This window comes from Xiphias gladius, chromosome 3, assembly GCF_016859285.1.
Source record: "Xiphias gladius isolate SHS-SW01 ecotype Sanya breed wild chromosome 3, ASM1685928v1, whole genome shotgun sequence".
In the NCBI taxonomy this organism is placed as follows: Eukaryota; Metazoa; Chordata; class Actinopteri; order Istiophoriformes; family Xiphiidae; genus Xiphias; species Xiphias gladius.
Window position 1 is genome coordinate 19,040,992 of NC_053402.1, and position 19,186 is coordinate 19,060,177.

Below are 19,186 nucleotides of genomic sequence, written 5' to 3' on the forward strand. Positions count from 1 at the left end.
ATGCTGCAGAACAATCTACGATCTAATTAACATAGCCTATGCGGAGAAACGTGTCCTAAGTGAAGGATGACTTGCAAAATACTGAGCTTATGCCTCTTATTTTTGGGTTTTCAACATTGCTCATCACGTAAGTCCTGTGAAACGGCAATTGTTCATCTGTTATCGGTTGCTAGAATATCATCAAAATATTTCAAGGTGTATATACATGCATTATCTGCAGGTTATTTAGCGTGTGGTCGTATGCTTGAGAAAAAAAGTTACAGGATAACCTTCGGTGATAAGTGGAAAATGCCATTGTAGTGCAAAATGTAGCCTGAAGTGTTGGGATCTTTGAAGGGCAACGCACGTTGCGATGAAGCCTGACATGGTCTTCAAACACAGATCACTAAATTTCACTTGTGTTTTAGCTAACGTGGTTTTAAGCAAAGCATCGCTTTATGGGATCCCGCAAAAAAAGTGGAGAGGCAAACCGCGTCGGTCCTGCATAAGGTGCGCACGGTGATCCCCATCGCACCGGGCTGTCTGCATTGCAGTGCTTTCTCTCAGCCAGCGTGCAAGTTTCTGCGCCGTGTGTGTTCAACTCTCGACTTCTCTGCAGAGCACGATGCTGCCCGAGAGTCTGTTTTCTTGACTGTAGTATAACAATCTCCATGTCGCATTGATAGTGTGTGTTTTAGTTACTGAAAATCCGCTGAACACATTTTTCAAAGTGGCGGTTGAGGGAGCGGGGCTCAGCGTCCCGAGCGGGACCAGCCCACTGCAGTAGTTTTTTTTTTTTTTTTTTTTTTTTGGGAGGCTTGTGTTCCCATCACCTGTCCATAAAGCCCTGCATCCTGCACAGGACACCTAACAGGGAAATCGTTACCCACTGATCAGTCAAGCAGCCGTGTGGTGGATTTAGTTGGACAGAGGTGGGGCTGTGTTTGGGGCTAAAACTGGATGGGAAAGCTGCTATCTACCCATCTATCAAATATGTTGTATGCATACTAATAAGATTCATAGGCGATGTCAGCGCCCAGGAAGACCTCAAAAGATCTTGACTGTTAATGAAGCCCATACAGTGCCTTGCATGACTCATTAGTTTTGACATCAGAGAGAGAGATCAGGGATTAGGGATGAGATGTCATGTGACTTCTGGACAGTTTGGAATGTGAAATTCTGGATGGCGCAAATGACAGGGAATAGAAGTAAGAGCCATTTGTCTCTGAGGATCAAAAACAGCATATAAGGACATAGGTCAGTATGCCTGTCCTGTATTTAGGTTTACAGTTTGTGTACTGGGTGTTAATGTGGGTTACGCACATTTCTGAGCTCTTTCTGTTAAATTATTGTAGGGAAATAACCTTCCTCTCTGGGCACTGTTGTTATTTGATATCTACTAAGTTTTTTGTTTTTTTTTGGATGAAAAAATGGTTAGTATATGACCATCCTTCTGCCGATTACTAGAAGCTCTGTCACGTAGTGTGCTGGGAAGTGAATTGCAGTATCCTGCTCTAATAGAGAACTGAAAAGTGAATGAGAAGGAGAGACTGCACTTGAGTAAAAGTTTGATAAACCCATTGGATCACTGAATGTTAACCAGTGAGTTTAGGCCTGTGGCTTTGGCTTGCACTAGATCTTGCTCATACTCTATTTCAGGCCCGGCCAGCTGTACATCTGCTGTGTGGACGTGCGCGATGGGGCTGTGCCAGCGTTAAAATGGAGCCTCGCATCCCAGATCGATGTCACCCAATTGGGTGGGGCTGAGACTCGCTCGTTAGCAGGGTGCGATGCATATGCATAAATATCAAGTTTATGTTTTGTGCATTCTGTCATGGTTAGCAGCTCAAGCATCAGGGGACTGACTGGTCCATGTGAGGGGAATTGATATCTGGAGAGGGAGGGGTGTGTTGCTCTGTGCGGAGATAGAAGCATGCAGCTGTTTGAGATCTGAATTTGAACCTGAATGGGATTCTGATGAACTGTATACTTTGGGTTTTTATCCCTGGCAGTATTCAGACACCACCTACTGTGATGCCAGCCTGGGTATGAATAATTTAGTGAAATCCCTTCAATAGAACATGCTATATTTTTTACTACCCCTATGTTCTGTTGCAGTATTGTTTGTTATAATGTCGCTGGACATCTGCATTCAGTCGACTTCTGCACAGATGCAGGGCTGCTGCCACGCGTCCTAGGCAAGTGACAGCCAGAGGAAGGGACTCTCTGCATACTGTACATGTCTGACCAGCAATAATGATGTGTCAGCCCAGACAGACCAGCCTACACTTACAGCAGACTGATGATTCAGCAGGAGGGATGTTAGAGCTCTACACAGCCACAATGCTCCCCACAGCTCCTTGATGATAAACGGAGAAAGAGATTTCTCTGTGTGCTGCAGAAAAGGGAGGGGGAGGATGCACGATCACAAGTGGAGGGGTGAAAACCCAGTGACAGGACGATCTGCACCGGCTTCACATACTCTTATGCGATTGCAACATGACAGCACCCTCTTGGGGAGAGAGAGGCAGAGAAATAAAGCAAGATTATGATGAAAGACAGTATGAGGTAATGGGCTGCAGTGAGTGCAGAGTGGATGATTTTTGGAGTTGGGATGGAGATAAAGAGAGAGGAGTCAGAGTGAGGTAAGGGAAGGGAAGCGAGATGTTGAATAGGTGGGGGTGTAGAGTGCGTGACAGTCTTGCCATAACGAGGCGGTGAGGAGCCTCGTGGCCTGGCTTAGCCTTCTGCAGTCTGGGATGGAGCTGCTCTTCACATATAAAAGTCAAATTCTTGTCCCTTTACTACTAATTGGGGAAGTAAAACAAATCAATACAGTTTAAGCCATTAGCAGCAAATGAGCCGCGGGTGTGTAACTGCAGCACAAAGCTCCCAAATATTTTTGTTTGAATGGCCGTTTGAGCAGTGGATCAGTTGAAATGGCTCCACGGTGCAGAAGTGCAGTAATGCAGCAGAGATCTGTAATTGGTCACCTGCAACATAGCAGGGATTTTCTGTATGATAGAGATGGTGAGAAAGCCTCTTAGAGTAGCAGACACAGGCAGAAGGTCAAGGTCAGATTTCCCTTGCTCAGCACGTTTTTTTCCACCTGAATGTGCGGCGTGTCCTTGCATGAAAGCTGACAGAACTCATGCTCATGTGACTAACTTGTTTTTTCCAGTTAAGGTAGAAAATGGTTCATTCACGCTACATAATGGCTCGCATATCTTTCATGTGACATTGAAGGTAGTGTAAGGCAGTGGATGACAGCTTTCTGCTCTCTCATTCATGTTTCTTCACTGTAAGGATCTGCTCTGATCACCCAGTCTTCTTTTCCTCTGCAATGGTATTTAAAAATCTGAGGCTATTCTGTACCCTTCTTCATTTTGCTCCATCTGCAGCCTGCATACAAATTCTGCTAACATCTCCTGTTTTCAGCCACTGTCTACTGCCTTTCCTCCTGTGCTCCGTGACCTATGTGATTGTAAGAACAGGAATTAAAACACCAGAATTCCTGTTTACCTGTAAACAACTCCAAACGTTTACGGGGGATTCTACCGATAAAAGAGGACAGCGAGATCGGCGCTGCTTCTTCCTGAACACACTCAGATTAAAACATTAGATTTGTTTGTATCTACCTACCTTCTCATTCAAGTGAAACCAAATCCATCCATCTATATTTTTTAGCCAAACTATGTTAAATCTCTTGGGGTTATTAAAGAGCATAGCTCAGCACTTAAAATGAGACAGTGTTTCTCTTGCAGCTTGAGGTGAGGGCATCACGCATTTATCCTCAGCAGTGACACAAGCAAGATTAGGAAGAATCATGGTCAGTTTTTAATAGCCCTGGGCCGATGAGCGAGCCTCAGCAGATGGGTGATGGTCTTATCAGTCTCATAACCACATGCAGAATAGCAACTCACCAAGACTCAGTTTGACTTCGACTCTCCTGCCGATCAAGAAATGACACAGAAATGTACAGACCTGTAGGCTCTGACAGGCGAATATACATGCTCACAAGGACATCCATATGACGCTGCAACATTTTTATTCTGTCTCTGCAGCGCTGACCGACACAAGACCAGATCCCTCTTTCTACTCTTTTGAAATAGGAAGGGGGTATTGTGTTACTGCATGACATTTGCAATAGATAGCCGCTCTTCTCATAATTTAATGCTAGTCCCACCCAGCCTGTGAAGAAATGAAGATGCTAAGATGACGCTCTGTTGCTTATAAGGGGGCTATTTAGGGGCTATGCATTAATGTGGAATATGAATCTTTGACCTCTCTATATGCATACGTTAACTGACAAAAAAAAAACCTAACTGTGTTTGTGTTACACTTTGATTTTAATTGGATTGATCCAGATAATTTGTGTTTTGTGTCTCATGGAGCATGTACAAGCCTCTAATTAAACTTCAAATGGTGTTTTCTTATCAGGCTGTGCAGGAGTACCAGTCTTTGTTGCCCAGAACTGTATCATTTTGTGAATGCTGCATTATGAGAAAATCTCTTTAATAACTCCTGTCCTTGGTGTCTTCCTTATTGTCACTGCAGGAGAGTGTGTTGATCCTCTGGTCTCCGGGCTTTATGCCTCCTCCTTTCTGGCCTCCTCCAGATATAACTTTCTGTACTCCGCCAATTTTGCCAAACTGTATGGTAAGTCCGTCATTGTTATATAGAGGTCATCCATAACTTTACGCCATTCACCTTGGAGACCTTTCTCATTGCAGATATTTCAACGTATTATACCAGGAAAAGCACAAGTGTAACTAATGACATTAATGATGGCTCCCATTGCAGCATATACAATACCGGGGCCCTGGCATTGGCACCTTACTTTTATTAGTTACACTTGTTTTTTACAATATTAAACTTGTAGTATCTGTATGTCACATTCGGGGAGTCCTTAAACTTCTTGAGAATCTTAAAGGGGAACCACCCTTAAACATCCAAGTCTTTTTACAGGTCTTTGGAAGTACTACTGCATATTTGAAAAAAGTTGCACAAAGTTATATAAAGCCTTTTGTGGCTCCATTGGGAGCTGTGCAAAATCTGATAAATGGCCTCGAGTGATGTCACTTGAGTCAGTGTCAGTTTGGCCTGAAGAATACAAGTTTGAAAATGAATAAAATCTGGGGGTGTGGAGTTAGAAAGAAGTGACCTTACCTGACCTCTGCAGCCCGCTCCTCATCTCTGCTTGAGGTTAGTGGCTTGGGTGCTACCAGAGTAACACAACCAAATCTCCGACAGAACTGTTCGCAGTTGAGTTGCATTGTGGGTAATGTAGGTGCCAGGTGTTGACAAGGAATAAGAATGCGTGGAATAAAAAAGATGACATCTTCGGTTCTACTGCATCAATTTTGACATTTTTTGTATAACTGTCCATCATGTAAAGATCAATCGAGTATTCTTAATAAAATCTTATTTTATAAAATCTACTTTCATTTTAGCACAGAAATATGGACCTCAGATTACATAATCTGGCAACTGAAGGAATAATTATAGTGAATTTAGTTGGGAAACCTGCTAACTTGTTGGTTAAAAGATATAGGCTTACATAATAAGTAAGTGGCTACAGTCATCTAAATATTTTACTATGGTATACTAAATGTTTTACAGTTCCAGACAAAATAAAGTAACTGCACTTTACCTGCTCATTAGAGGTTTCCAGCCCAAATTTGACTCAAATTCAAAATGGCTGCCATAAATTACAGGTTCAGTTGACGTCACAGTTGGTTTGGTCATGATTTCATTGCCATCAAACAGCATCTGTCACCCTCAAATCAATTGCTCCTCTTTCTCCCCCTCAGGCAGCAGTGGCTGGTCCCCATCCTCTATGGACAGACAGCCATGGCTACAGGTTGACCTGGGCAGGAAGTACCGACTGGTGGCCATTGCCACCCAGGGGACCTTCAACTCACATGACTGGGTCACCAAGTACACCGTGCTCTACGGAGACCGACCGGATTCCTGGACGCCGTACATCATGAAAGGAGGAAACTCTGTAGGTGTCACTGAGCCAGAATGGTAGGGGTAGAGGTGGGATGAGGGCCATAACGAGGATGAATAGAGGATTAACTGGTCAAATGTAATCTTTATAGACGATGCTGCATTCAGTGGATGTTCACTGGCACTGAAACAAAGACAGCACGGCATATTATCTCTCTCAACACTGACAAAGCTAATCTCATCATCACTTCATCTCCAGTCTCTTAATAAGGTGTTAACACCGTTGCATTGACTCAATTACTCTCTCCCTTCTTTGCCTGTCTCATCTGCCTGCAGACGCTGCCTGGAAACTGGAATTATTATCAGGTGAAGAGGAATGTCTTCCATTACGCCTTTACCGCTAAACACATTCGTCTGCTGCCTCTGGCGTGGAACACAGAGAATGGAGGGAAGATCGGTGTGAGGCTGGAACTGTTTGGCTGCTCTTACGGTAAAAATGACTGATGGATGCTACACAGGGATTTACTGCAGTTGATTCAGAGGACATTCTGCCCTCGCAGTGCTTAATCATATTTGACAATATGCCACTACATCCAAGTGCCAAATATTCTACAATATGTTCCTAGTTAATAAATGGCTAATAAATGGCGGTCAGTATCACCTGATTCATACTTAACAACAGCCTACACTAGCTAACTGACAAAACATACAAGGGGCTCCAGGAAATGTGCCATGTAGCATTTACTTAGAAAATCCCTAAAAGTTTGATAAATGCTACATAAGTTTGCATATAACCTCACATGCACCTTACTTAAAACAACATGGGCAGGATTTTAAGTCCAGACTTATTTTGGAAATCCTACATATTTTGAAATTTTGCTCCGTGTTTCAGATTCCTATGTGCTACAGTACAATGGGGACGACTCGGTGGTCTACATGTACCCAGGAAATAGGGCCCACACACTCTATGACCACATTGCCCTAAACTTCAAGACTCTGGAGCAGGATGGTCTGCTGTTGCACAGCGAGGGGATTCAGGGAGACCTCTTCACCCTGGAGTTGAAGAAAGGCCGTCTCTATCTGCACATCAGCCTTGGTACAGCATGAGTCTGTTGTTGGATGAATTGAAATTTTTTATAGGATTTGGGTACGCCTTTGTTATATAATAAGTGGAGACAGGAAATGAAAGAAAGACGAGGCCTCTCACAGCCGTAAAATCAATATCGCTGGTTAAGTTGTTGGCCAGAGCCCTGCAGTTTCTTTGATCTGAAAATTCCAGGATTTTCCTCTCACTTTTACATTTAGTTATTAAGAGCTGCTCTGAGCATTTGAATTTGCCCTCTGCTTTCTAGGAAGCAGTGTAGTGCACAAAGTAGATGGTCGAACTACACTGATTGCTGGCAGCCTTCTTGATAACCTACACTGGCACTATGTCACCATCAAGCGCTATGGTAGACAGGTGAACTTCACAGTGGACAGTCAGACAGTGACAGCCATCTGTAATGGAGAGTTTACCCACCTGGATCTGGATACACAGGTAACTCATCATCTGGGTTAATTGTCCTCCTTTAATTACTGTATATTAACATAAGTGAATTTGAATTCTGGTTTAATGAGGGTAACTGACTGTTTTAAACCTCTTAGTTGTATGTAGGGGGAGTAATAGAGCAAAACCTGCCTCACCTGCCTACCACACCAAATTTCCGTGGCTGCTTGGAGAACGTCTTCATCAATGACATCAACATCATTGACAAGGCCCGGAGACAAGAACCTGACATCCTTATACCACAAAAGGTTGGAAATTATACAAACCATTATTCAGCATTCCAGTCATAACATAACTGTTTTATTACGATCACCATTAGTAATTGTATTTAGACATAATTACTGTATCTGTTTCATGGTCACAACAGAATCGTAATCAATTGAAATGTTTTCACCAAAATCGATTAGTTATTTTTCTGATTTTTCCTTCTTACCCTCAGAAAGCGATGCATTTTGCCTGCCGTGACATTCTCCTAAAACCGATGACCTTTGCTGGGCCCAACAACTACCTGCAGGTGCCGGGCTTCTTCAGGATGCCTCGTATGTCTGTCAAGTTCAAGTTCCGCTCCTGGGACTACACAGGGCTGCTAATGTTCACACGGTTTGCTGATGACCTGGGTGCTCTTGAGCTGGGTCTGAGTGAGGGACAGATCAACGTCACTATATTCCAGCCTGGAAAGAAGAAACTCCAGTTTGCCGCAGGTAGGCTTATGCAGTCTTTGGCCTTGTCGGATAGGACAGAAAAGGTTTTGACACAGTGTCATGTGCTTTGCGAAACGTGCTGTTCACTAAGTACTGCCCTGTCAAGCTTTCCATTTTCACAAGGCACATACCGATTTGCAATAATTTCCTGAAAAACTGTATCTTTGATTTCAGACAGAGGTAGACAAAATCTTGCTATTTTATCCATTCCTTAGTTGTGTATTTGGTTTTGCAAATTCTACAAAAGACATTTTCCTCCAAACTCTTTAGATACCTAGTATAACTACAGAGTAAATCTAGCTCTGGTTCAGCACCATGCACACAGTTTTAGCATGTGCAGAAATCCAAAGCTCGATAGACCTGCCATGCCTCGTTAAGATTGATAAGCTATGATTGAGGGCAGGGTTTAGCGAAAAGTCAATTCTAGATGAATTCTGTGCATTGTGCATGAAATCTCTGTTCTTGTAGTAGAACCACTGCATGACAGGCGTCTCTCCAATCTCTAGGATACAGGCTAAATGATGGTTACTGGCATACAGTGGACTTGGCAGCCAGAGACAACCTGCTGACCCTAACAATTGATGAGGAGGAGGGTTCTCCACTAAAGATCACCAACCCCTTCACAATTCGGACTGGGGACCGCTACTTTTTTGGAGGTGTGGTGATGACTTTAAAAAAATGCTGACAACAAAATCAATATATACCCTAAATCTGTAGTGTTAAATTCATTTGCTTTCCTGCATTCAGGTTGTCCTCTAACCAATAACACAATAAGGAAGTGTGAGACCAAGCTGAACCGCTTCCATGGTTGCATGCAACACATCTTTATAGACAATGAACAGCTTGATATTGATCTCATTCTGCAACGACAGTGGGGACGCTATGCTGAGCTGCTGTTAGGAACCTGTGGCATCACTGACAGGTAGGAAACATCGCTTAACTTACAGTATCCAACTACAGCATACATCACTGATTTAATTTAATTAACAGATGAAAAGCTGCATAAGGAACCAAACAAATACAGCACTGTAAGTGGCCAAATACTGTATTTCTAGAAGAACACACACACCCCTTTAATGAGTCATTATTGGTATATCTTATTGGCTCTTTTATTGAGCTGTCATAGTAATGTGATCTCATTCAAGATGTTTGTGAGGCATTTGCCAATGAACTGTGAGTCTTTAGAGAGTGAGACAACACTTCTTCAGAGCTGATGGCATTCATCACATCATAGTAAGTTTCACCTGATACACCCTGTTTTTAACGAGATATAAATATAATAGAGGAAAGAGAAAATGTGGATTTGAAAGAAAGAAAAAGACAGACTTATGTAAGTCTCTCACTTTTGTAATATGAAAATACTCAGTATATGCATCCATTTTAATTACAGATGTACTCCAAATCCATGTGAACATGAAGGCAGATGCATCCAGTCCTGGGACGATTTTATATGTCTTTGTGAGAACACAGGCTATAAAGGAGAAGTGTGTCACATGTGTAAGAGCTGGCTGGTGATCTTATCATTATAAATGTTTCTTCACAGTTAATAACACCTGGCCCATGCTATTTTTCACCCTAATAGTAACAAATTGATAATCTCTCTCCTCAAACAGCGGTCTATAAAGAGTCATGCGAGGCCTACAGACTCAGTGGCAAGTATTGGTCTGGAAACTACACCATCGATCCTGATCTAAGTGGACCACTGAAACCGTTCGAGGTGTACTGCAAAATGAAGTGTAAGCAAACCCTGTCACTAATAAAACACAGCTTCATCAGCAGTGTGTTCGGTATTTGCTAGAATTTCTGTGGGTTGGTAATGAAAAGTTGGAAAGAAAGATGTCAGTTCATTGTGTTCCTATAATGAGAAATGTTCACTGAAATTTCATGGGAAATTAAAAGGGTTCATCAAACAAATTAGGTCCAGCTGTATCTGGGTGTATGTATGTGTGTGTGTGTGTTAGAAAACTGTGCTTCATCTCAATTAGTATTCTGTTTCTAAGCTTTTTTAAAAATTGCTCTTCTTACATTATCAGTCTCGCCGCCTATGACCTATATCTGTCATACCTCTTCACAGCCTATAAAGCTTGGACAGTGATTATGCATGACCGAGTGGATGGTACCAAGGTTACTGGGAGTTCAATAGACTGGCCATATATAGGAGATGTCAGCTACTGGAATGCCTCCTGGGATGAAGTCACTGCTCTGGCCAACACCTCCATGTACTGTGAGCAGTGGATTGACTACTCCTGCTATAAGTCCCGTCTCCTCAATACCCCCAGTAAGTGGGATTAGTCAGGTTATTATTTTAGTGGTGTGCTAATTGAAAGACAACGAAGAAAAGAAACTTGAGTGACACACTAACGCACCATTTCTTTTTAAAATAGATGGCAGACCTTTTGGTTACTGGATTGGTCGCAACAATGAGAGTCACTATTACTGGGGTGGGACATTCAGAGAGGTCCAAAAGTGTGGCTGTGCCATCAACCAAACCTGCACAGACCCCAAGTTTCAATGCAACTGTGATGCTGACTATAGACAATGGTGAGAGAGGGACACATTAAGCAGGTTTAGTCTGTATCTGTGACATTGATGTTTGACCATCCTTGCCTTTGCTTTTCAGGTACTCAGATAAGGGCTACTTGGACTTTAGAGACCATCTGCCTGTGAGGAGGGTGGTGGTCGGGGACACCAACAGGACCGGCTCAGAAGCACAGTTCACTGTTGGGCCCCTCCGTTGCCATGGCGACAGTGAGCTTAAATATAATGGGTTGTGCTCAAACAGTGGTGTTCAGTGTTGTTGAAGGGCTGGTAGTTGTTTTTCTTCTCATGCACTTCAATGTTTCCCACAGGAAACATCTGGAATACCATAGCCTTCACCAAGCCCACCTACATAACGTTCCCCACCTTCAGGCCTGGATCCAGCGCTGACATCTCCTTCCACTTCAAAACCTATCGTGACCATGGTGTCTTCTTGGAGAACTCTGATGACCACCTTCGAAACTTTATACGGATTGAGCTCAACAGTGAGTTAAAGCTATTCTCCTCATACAACTGAAAGATTTTTTCTAAGAATTACTGTAAACTTTTTGTGATTATTTTTTCTCACTATATCCTCTTTCCTTTTCCAGCCACCCATAACCTTGCGTTTGTATTTATGGTTGGCGATGGTATCCTCAACGTGACTCTACACTCCCCCGTGCCGCTAAATGACAACGAGTGGCACTTTGTTCAGGCTGAGATTAATGTGAAGCTGGCCAGGATCAAGGTTGACTATCAGCCTTGGGCTGTGAGACGTTTCCCAGGTCAGACCTTTGTCACCATGAAGTTTACTCATCCTCTCTTAGTAGGTAGGTTGCCTAAGGTGAATTTCACAGCTTAAACTGACATGACTTAGTGAAGATTTAATTTGCCCTCTAAACTTTGATTGAAGATGAAAAACCACTGATCAAAGTATTCTTTGTATTAGGTTCAGCCAACCGCACCCTCAAACCATTCTTGGGGTGTCTTCGAGGGTTACGGATGAACGGCGTTCCTCTGGATCTAGAGGGAAAAGTAAATGAAGAACAGGGTGTAAGGAGGAATTGTACAGGACAGTGTCTCAATGCTACCATACCATGTCGAAACAGCGGCCAGTGTATTGAGGGTTATGCTTCCTACACTTGTGACTGTAACAACACAGCCTTTGATGGTTTCTACTGCCATAAAGGTGAGTTCAGACATGTTTTTCTAGAAACCAGAGAAAAACCTGAACTTAGTAACTGACATCATGTGTAGCCATACTTTGAAACAGATGTAGATATCTAATTCCACAATGATCTTTTCTAAGACATTGGAGCCTACTTTGAGATTGGCTCGTGGCTGAGGTACAACATACGAAAGAAGCCCATATCAGACGAAGCGGCATGGGCCAACTGGATTGACCCGCACTATGACAATTTCAGCCTTGGCTACAATGACACGGCAGATGACATAGAGTTCAGTTTCAGCACTGTCTACACGCCAGCTGTGTTGCTCTACATCAGTTCCTTCGTTCCGGACTACATCGCTGTCATCCTTAAGACTGACGGTAGGAGAAGCTCAGAAACATAAGTCTGAGAATGGAAAAGACTGAATTAGGATTACATATGTAGGGTAGCAGACTACTAAGAGTCTCACAAAAATTACCCCAGTCGTTGATGTAATCCAGCAAACAGTATACGGTTTTGATGTATTTTGTTGCTTCTCTCCCCACAGGTAGTGTAGATTTGAGGTATAAGCTTGGGCTCATAACACACAAATACCAGCTGACTCACCGAAACCTGGCAGATGGATACCCCCATTATGTCAACATAACTAGACACAACAGGACCATCAAAACACAGGTTCATGCTGTTACTCCTGTTAATGTGTAAACGCTGATCTGTAGTTTACGTTATTTTTAGTGAAGTCCTACACCCATCTAAGAATGTCCAGTTAACAAACCTTTCCAAAGCAGATACTAATTTTCTTTAAATTATAAGAAAACAGTGATTCATGAATTTCAACAAAAGGAACAGTTTTAATGTCTTAGGAAATAAGCTTATTTGTTTTCTTGCTACAACTTAGATGATGAAAAGACTCCCCAAGACATCAAAATATTCTTTTAAATACACTAATAGGTGCCTCGTACCAAATATCTTGAATTCTGTTTGAGCAAATTGCTGCAGCTGTGTTTTTCTAAGTGCTTACATAAAAATGTATATTTGTTTTATTTCTTTTATTATTTTCATGAATCACTTCCCCTCCTCTGATGATGAGGTGTATAACTACTTATTTTACCTTGCCTACAGGTGGATTACATGGAGCCCATAGTGGAAAAGATAACTTTAGTGGAGGATGCCAGGTTTGACTCTCCGAAGTCCATGTTCCTCGGCAGAGTGATGGGTAAAAGTGTAATTTAGTAATTTAGTAATTTTGTCAGTGTAGACATGTAACGTATTCATCTTTCTGCCAGTATTATTCATGCATTGTTTATTTAGAGTAGAAACTCTTATGTTTATTGTTTGTGTCTGCTCCTTCAGAGGTTGGAGACATTGACTATGAGATCCAGAGGCATAATGCTCCAGGCTTCATAGGCTGCATATCCGGGGTGAGATACAACGTATATGCCCCTTTAAAGGCCCTCTTCCGTCCGAATGAAACAGAGCCTCCGGTAACGACACAAGGCTATGTCTCAGAGTCCAACTGTGGCGCCTTCCCTCCTGTCCTGGGTTATGTCCCATGGGAGGTGGACCCCTGGTTTACCAGCATAGGTTAGTTTATATGTACTTTATGTCCCATAATGTATTAATACATAAAGATATTAGTATTTTCTGTTCATCCACTTAACTGTGTATCTCTCTCTTTCAGAGTATTTTTATATCCATGATGATCTAGGCCTGTTTTGGATATCAGGTAAGATTAATTTTTTTTTCTGCACTCTAATACACTCGACTTAATCAGACATTGCCCTGAATAAACAAGTTTTCATATCTATCTGATTTCTGAATTACTGCATTCAAAAGTGAGATTAGTAATGTGACATTTAGCAGTTTATCCACCTTATTTTGAAGCACTGGTCCTCTCCCTGCAGTCTGTTTCACTCACTATTTCCCCCATGTCCCAGATGACACAAATCAGCCGTTTGAAATTGTTTTTCCTTTTTTCCTGAAATCCTCTAATCCTAAATTAGAGGAGGCTTGTCAGTTTGCGACGTGGACTTTTGAGTGTTTATTCAAGGAGGCTCAAATTTATTACATGTGGCACCAAACTAAAAAAAACCTACTTGTAGAAAAATAAACAGTATTTCAAATGCACTTTTACCAAACTGAAGATTATATTTGATTCCACTCAGGTGAAGTCAGATGACCTTTTTAATCTAGTTGAGTATATCAGTGGAATGAATTTAAGAAAACTGACCGAACTGTTTTTGCAAGAAATGTACGAGCTATTATTAGAAATTAAAAGCCACATACAAAGCAAAGAAATAGATTTTGACCTAAAGTGAGATAGAAGGAAATTTAAATAGGTACAATATATTTAAAAGATATAATTTGACAGTCTGCAGTACAATATAAAAACATATTTTTGATATAAATTCTGATTTATATTCTACAGGTATGATAGCTTTGTAAATAGTAGTTAATGTATCATTATAGATATTATGATAATGCATTCAGATGTCATGAAAAGTTACCTCAATAAGTGGTTATATTGTACCTTTACGCACACAAACGCGAATGTTAAAAAAATGAGTTTTTACAAACAAGCATGGAACTGAAGCCGAAATATGACAAATGTGCTCTTCATTGTATGCCTATTGATTTCTGGAAAACATTTACATTTAATATATTTTTTCATCTATTTTGTCCCCATGATAACATCGCACCGTAGTACAAGAGGACATGTTGAGTGTTGAGACCAGATGAACGGTCTGCGGCAGAGTATTACAGATGCCAGCAAAAATCAGAGTAGGTCCTCCTGATGAGTAGGAGAGGCTGGAGACTCAGGATTAAACTGCAGCAAAGAATCTCCCCCGCTCCATCCCTGTCTGAGACCTTTACCGGATCAGCTATATTTAGTCTGCATGGGCCCTGCTTACTGTACAGCACTGATATATGGTTCAGCTTAATAGATCATTCAGCTTCAGAGACATTATGCTAATGCAGGACATCAGCGTGTTATTAAAGATTAGTGCGCCGTTCAGGCAACGCAACAATGGCCCCCGCTGGTTATCAGACATCACTCCTGTCTGATATACTGCTCTGGATAAAAGGGTTATGACTGAGAAATTAAACCTCTTGTTTTAAATGTAGCTGATAAAATAAAATGCTAAGTTGTACTGGTGAACAAATGCTGTCATAGTGATACTGAAGACATATGTTTGTACTATATTTGCCTGGGACAATATCACTTTAAATAACGTTCTTGCTTCTTTGCTCCTCTAAACACTATGTTAGATACAGTATAGCTTTCCTAGAAAAAAAATACTGTAGTACACCAAATGCTGTATTTTATCAGCAGCATCGCTGCATTGATCCATTCTCTATGCCCAGCTACTGAGGGTATGAACCTGAGGGGCAGAGGCCTTTGCCAGCATTTATTGGCAGAAAGGCTAGGAAACACTGTGGACATTTTGCAGGTCCATTACACACTGGAGAAGCCTGACTGACAAACAAACACACACCTTCGGGCAATTTAATGTCTCCAGTTCACCCCGACTTGCACGTCTTTGGACTGCGGGAGGAAACCCAAGCAAACACAGGTGGAACATTAAAGCTCGGAGAGGAAAACACTCAGAAAGGAAAAGGGTTGAGGTCTGAACCTGTAGCTGCGAGGCACCAGCTTGAGCTACTCAGCCGTGATGTTGCAATTCTGGTTGTGAGTGCCGAAGCTCAGAGGCAGGTGGGCTGTCAAAAAAAAGTTACCACATTACAAATCTAGGACTCATTTTGGAAACTAATTTGACTTTCGGCAATCACATTAGTAGCATCACAAGGGTAGCTGTTTACCATCGGAGAAATATCTCTAACATCAGGGGTTTCCTGCCCCAGTCTATTGCTACAAACTTGTGTATGAACACTCTAGAGTACTGCAGTTACCTCTTCATGACACTCCTGGCCAAAAGTGTAGATGCCCTAGTACTAACCAGAACCACTTCAGTCCTCAGGAAACTCCACTCGCAACCTGTCTCTTTCAGAATTTAAGATTCTCCTTGGTCTATTAAGGTCTTAATGACCTGGCAGCACACTGTATATTAGATAATGCTCTCCATTTACAAAGCCAGCAGACCCCTCAGCTCACAAGGCATCAATATCCTTCACGTCCTGAAAGGCTACTGTAGATCTGATGAGATTTCATTCAGTATTTATGGACCAAAAAATAGAAAAGCTGCCCTGCTGCTCTGAGACTTGCATCCCGATTGGGTTTGTACCTTACCACTATGTTTTTTAAGTTTTAAAGATTATTATTTTTTCTTGCATCATACCTTTGGTTGACAGTTAGTGTAGAGATAGAAGGGAAACATGGGGAGAGAGAGAGGGATATGACATGCAACAAGCGTCCCCCAAGCGCAAGTCCAACCGTGGGCGTTGCGGTTATGTGGTATGCACCTTATCCATCAGGGCTACTGGGGCCCCCCTCTCATTGTTTTTATGTATTCATTTTCTTACTTGCTGTTTTTAATACATCTGCTCCGGTTGTTCCGTTGATATATACATCACTGTCCTACCTTTTCTACTGTACACTTGTAAGCACTTGTATGAAAATGTGCAATATGAATAAAAAGAAAAGGGGCTGGTTGGCACAAGCAGTGATACCATGGATCTCAACGGGAGAAATAAAAAAAACCCAGCTACAGGAACTGATCCTTGAATAACAGAAAACCACAGAGAAAGACCTGCGCAGGCTTGACTGTGTCACGGATAATTGAATGTGAAGTTCAATACAAAAACTCACCGCACTAGAGTTGTTGCAGACATTCGAGTTGCAGTCCTCAGGCACTGTACACATCTAATACAACAATTTTTTGTGCACTTTGGACTCAATGCCTATTTAGGATCCTTTCTTGGATATTGCAGGAAAGTGAATATGGGCTTATTACTTGGGTTATTATGTTGTCATTGTAGATAATGTTAGACTTAAATTCAGCCAAGCCAGTCAGACAGAGCCTGCTCCTCATCAGTATTTCTCTGTTTCCTAACTGCGTTGCAGCTTAACTCTCTCTGTGCTATTTTTACCTCCCAGTCATCGTCTTCCTGGCTCTGTTGCTGCTCTTTGGAGGCCTGTATAGCATCTACGTCTACACGTATCAGCAGAAGGGCAGCTACCACACCAATGAACCCAAGAACCTGGAGTCTCCCGGCAGCTCTAGGCCACTGACCGAAACCCTGAGGAGAGAAAAAAGGAACCTCCCAGATTGAAGAGGAGTTCAGGAGTGACTAGCATCACATACGGGACAGTGGGTGGGGTTTAACGGGGGGTTGGGCGGAGGGAAATAGCACTTACAACAACCACAGATACCTGTATTAAGTTTTCTAATTGTTTCGTTTTTCTTTTTTTACATTTTGGTTTGTGTTCCTTTCCCCAGTTGAGTGGGACCTGATGCCTGGTGCTCTACATAGTGAGTATTTTAGTAAGTTCTAGTTTTGCTGGGTTCAAAGTTCAAATCAAGCCCCATGTTGCGTGAGTAGCCAACAAGTCTCACACTGTATCGCAGGGTGAAATTCTGAAGTGCCTCATCTGAGCAAGCTTCATCTGAATTAACTATAATAGCTTATTCAGATAGGGTTTAGATCAGACACTGTGGGAAAAGGACTTTAAGGGATATTTAATTACACTTTAAAATATTCAGTCTTTCATTGATCGATTTCTTTTCTGAGCCATTTTTAAGACTGATTAAAGCTACCAATAACTCACTATATAGATTAATTGCCCTCTAAAATATAAACTTCTGATGACAATCTCTTATGGAGCCACTTTTGACACCATAGCTCATAATGCATCTTGGGTTCAAACCATGAGCACATCTGAAAGCTGGTGGACTAAACCACTGCAACAAAACCCCCCAAATTAAACAAAACTGGTGTTCATGTACAAAAACAACCAACCGAAGAGAGAATAAAGTGACCAGCATGGAGCTTTGAGATGTTAAGCTTTGAGATGATACATATAAAGATTGTAAAAGGTATATACGCTTAAATTTGTTGTATTGCAGCCTATAATAGTGCATTACCTATACAGAATGGCATATGTAAGTGGTTCAGAATTGCCATAGTGTCAGTAAATAGCAGCTTTGCCGATCACAGTATGCTCACTTTCTCAGCTATGGGGCTTCAGAAATGAGAGTGGGATGATTTGAAGATACTGTACCTCTAGGTGTGAGAGCTAACAGACTGTTGGTGTACTGCAGAATCAAAACAAAAGCCATTGTAATGAAGCTCAACAGGGACGGGGTGACCCTAAATATCCAAGTTCTCATTCCTTCTGTCTTACTTCTGGTCTCTTATATTACGGTCAAGCTGCCAGTAGCTCAGTGCTACAGAGTGTTTGACACGGCAGACATCTCTGACCACAGCAGAACCAGTCTTCTCACAATCCTTTCATCTTTCGACGAAAAGCATCCTTCAGGAAACAGCTGCTCCCTATTCCAATGGGGAGAAGCATACATATAAACACACACAGTAGCATATGTACAGAGGACCACAAGAGTGTAAATGCTAGTCTTTTACTTCTAACTCACACTGCTTGAATATTTTTGCATAATGCCGTAGGACAGTAGCCGGCTGCGCTGTCGTCGCTACTGCTGCTTGTTTAGCCGCTTTCAGTGGAAAGTTCAAAAATCTACCTGTAGTCCAATGAAATTTCCTTCTCTGGCAAGATGAAATTTCATTTGAAATGTGGTGTAACCAAAGCTTAGGGCTATCATCACTCACTGCATCTCCCCTTGCTACTAAATCACTATTGTGTATGTAAAAAAAAAAAAAATGGGAGAGATGTAATACATTTGCAACATATCAGGTATGCATATGTAGAGCATGAGCGCACTTTGCAGTAACATGCATCGATATGAACTTCTTCGAGCCTCCAGTGATGTTAATGTCTCAGTTTAATTTGCAGATGCAGAATAGCAATTAGGATGTAATGAGTGTATACGTGAATACATGAATAATGTGTTGAGTGGCTTTTTTATTCCTATGGTTTTTATTCAGATAGATGGAGCACTTTGAATGTAAATCCTTTGACTGTGTAATGTATGAGCAGACACTACAGTGAAGACCTGGTCTGATGTTTTCACTGAAGGCTGCTCTAGCACTGAAAGTAAAATTATTCATGGTAGCTTTTCAGAATGCTCAGGATAAAGAAAGTACAGTACTTGTTCTCTGTAACGCTAATACACCTCCAGAACCTCAACATTGTTGATTTTCTTCTGTGACAGGTGGGCAGGACTGTGCAAAATTGTACAGTGACAGGATGTACAGTAGATGTAAAAACTGCAATTACTGTAAAGGCA

General features: G+C 41.8%; 1 protein-coding gene across 1 annotated transcript; it reads left to right on the plus strand.

Moving 5' to 3' along the window:
* The first annotated feature begins 66 nt into the window (after positions 1 to 66).
* cntnap1 (contactin associated protein 1) lies at positions 67 to 17,112 on the plus strand. Its single transcript, XM_040121978.1, has 24 exons — positions 67 to 127; positions 4,537 to 4,638; positions 5,793 to 5,986; positions 6,268 to 6,421; positions 6,824 to 7,027; positions 7,284 to 7,468; positions 7,576 to 7,725; positions 7,917 to 8,178; positions 8,685 to 8,834; positions 8,926 to 9,100; positions 9,569 to 9,675; positions 9,792 to 9,914; positions 10,253 to 10,456; positions 10,563 to 10,719; positions 10,799 to 10,926; positions 11,028 to 11,201; positions 11,307 to 11,525; positions 11,645 to 11,884; positions 12,005 to 12,244; positions 12,412 to 12,539; positions 12,987 to 13,080; positions 13,218 to 13,448; positions 13,546 to 13,590; positions 16,921 to 17,112. Exons 1-24 carry the CDS (start codon positions 67 to 69, stop codon positions 17,094 to 17,096), a joined length of 3,903 nt encoding a protein of 1,300 aa, XP_039977912.1. The 3' UTR covers positions 17,097 to 17,112.
* The last annotated feature ends 2,074 nt before the right edge of the window (positions 17,113 to 19,186 follow it).

Excerpts from the sequence above, each read along its gene's own strand:
- cntnap1 (XM_040121978.1), top strand. The coding sequence starts at position 67 with ATGACTTGCAAAATACTGAGCTTATGCCTCTTATTTTTGGGTTTTCAA. Across the intron at positions 13,449-13,545 it reads CCCCTGGTTTACCAGCATAG|AGTATTTTTATATCCATGAT; the intron begins GTTAGTTTATAT and ends TCTCTCTTTCAG. Across the intron at positions 13,591-16,920 it reads AGGCCTGTTTTGGATATCAG|TCATCGTCTTCCTGGCTCTG; the intron begins GTAAGATTAATT and ends TTTACCTCCCAG.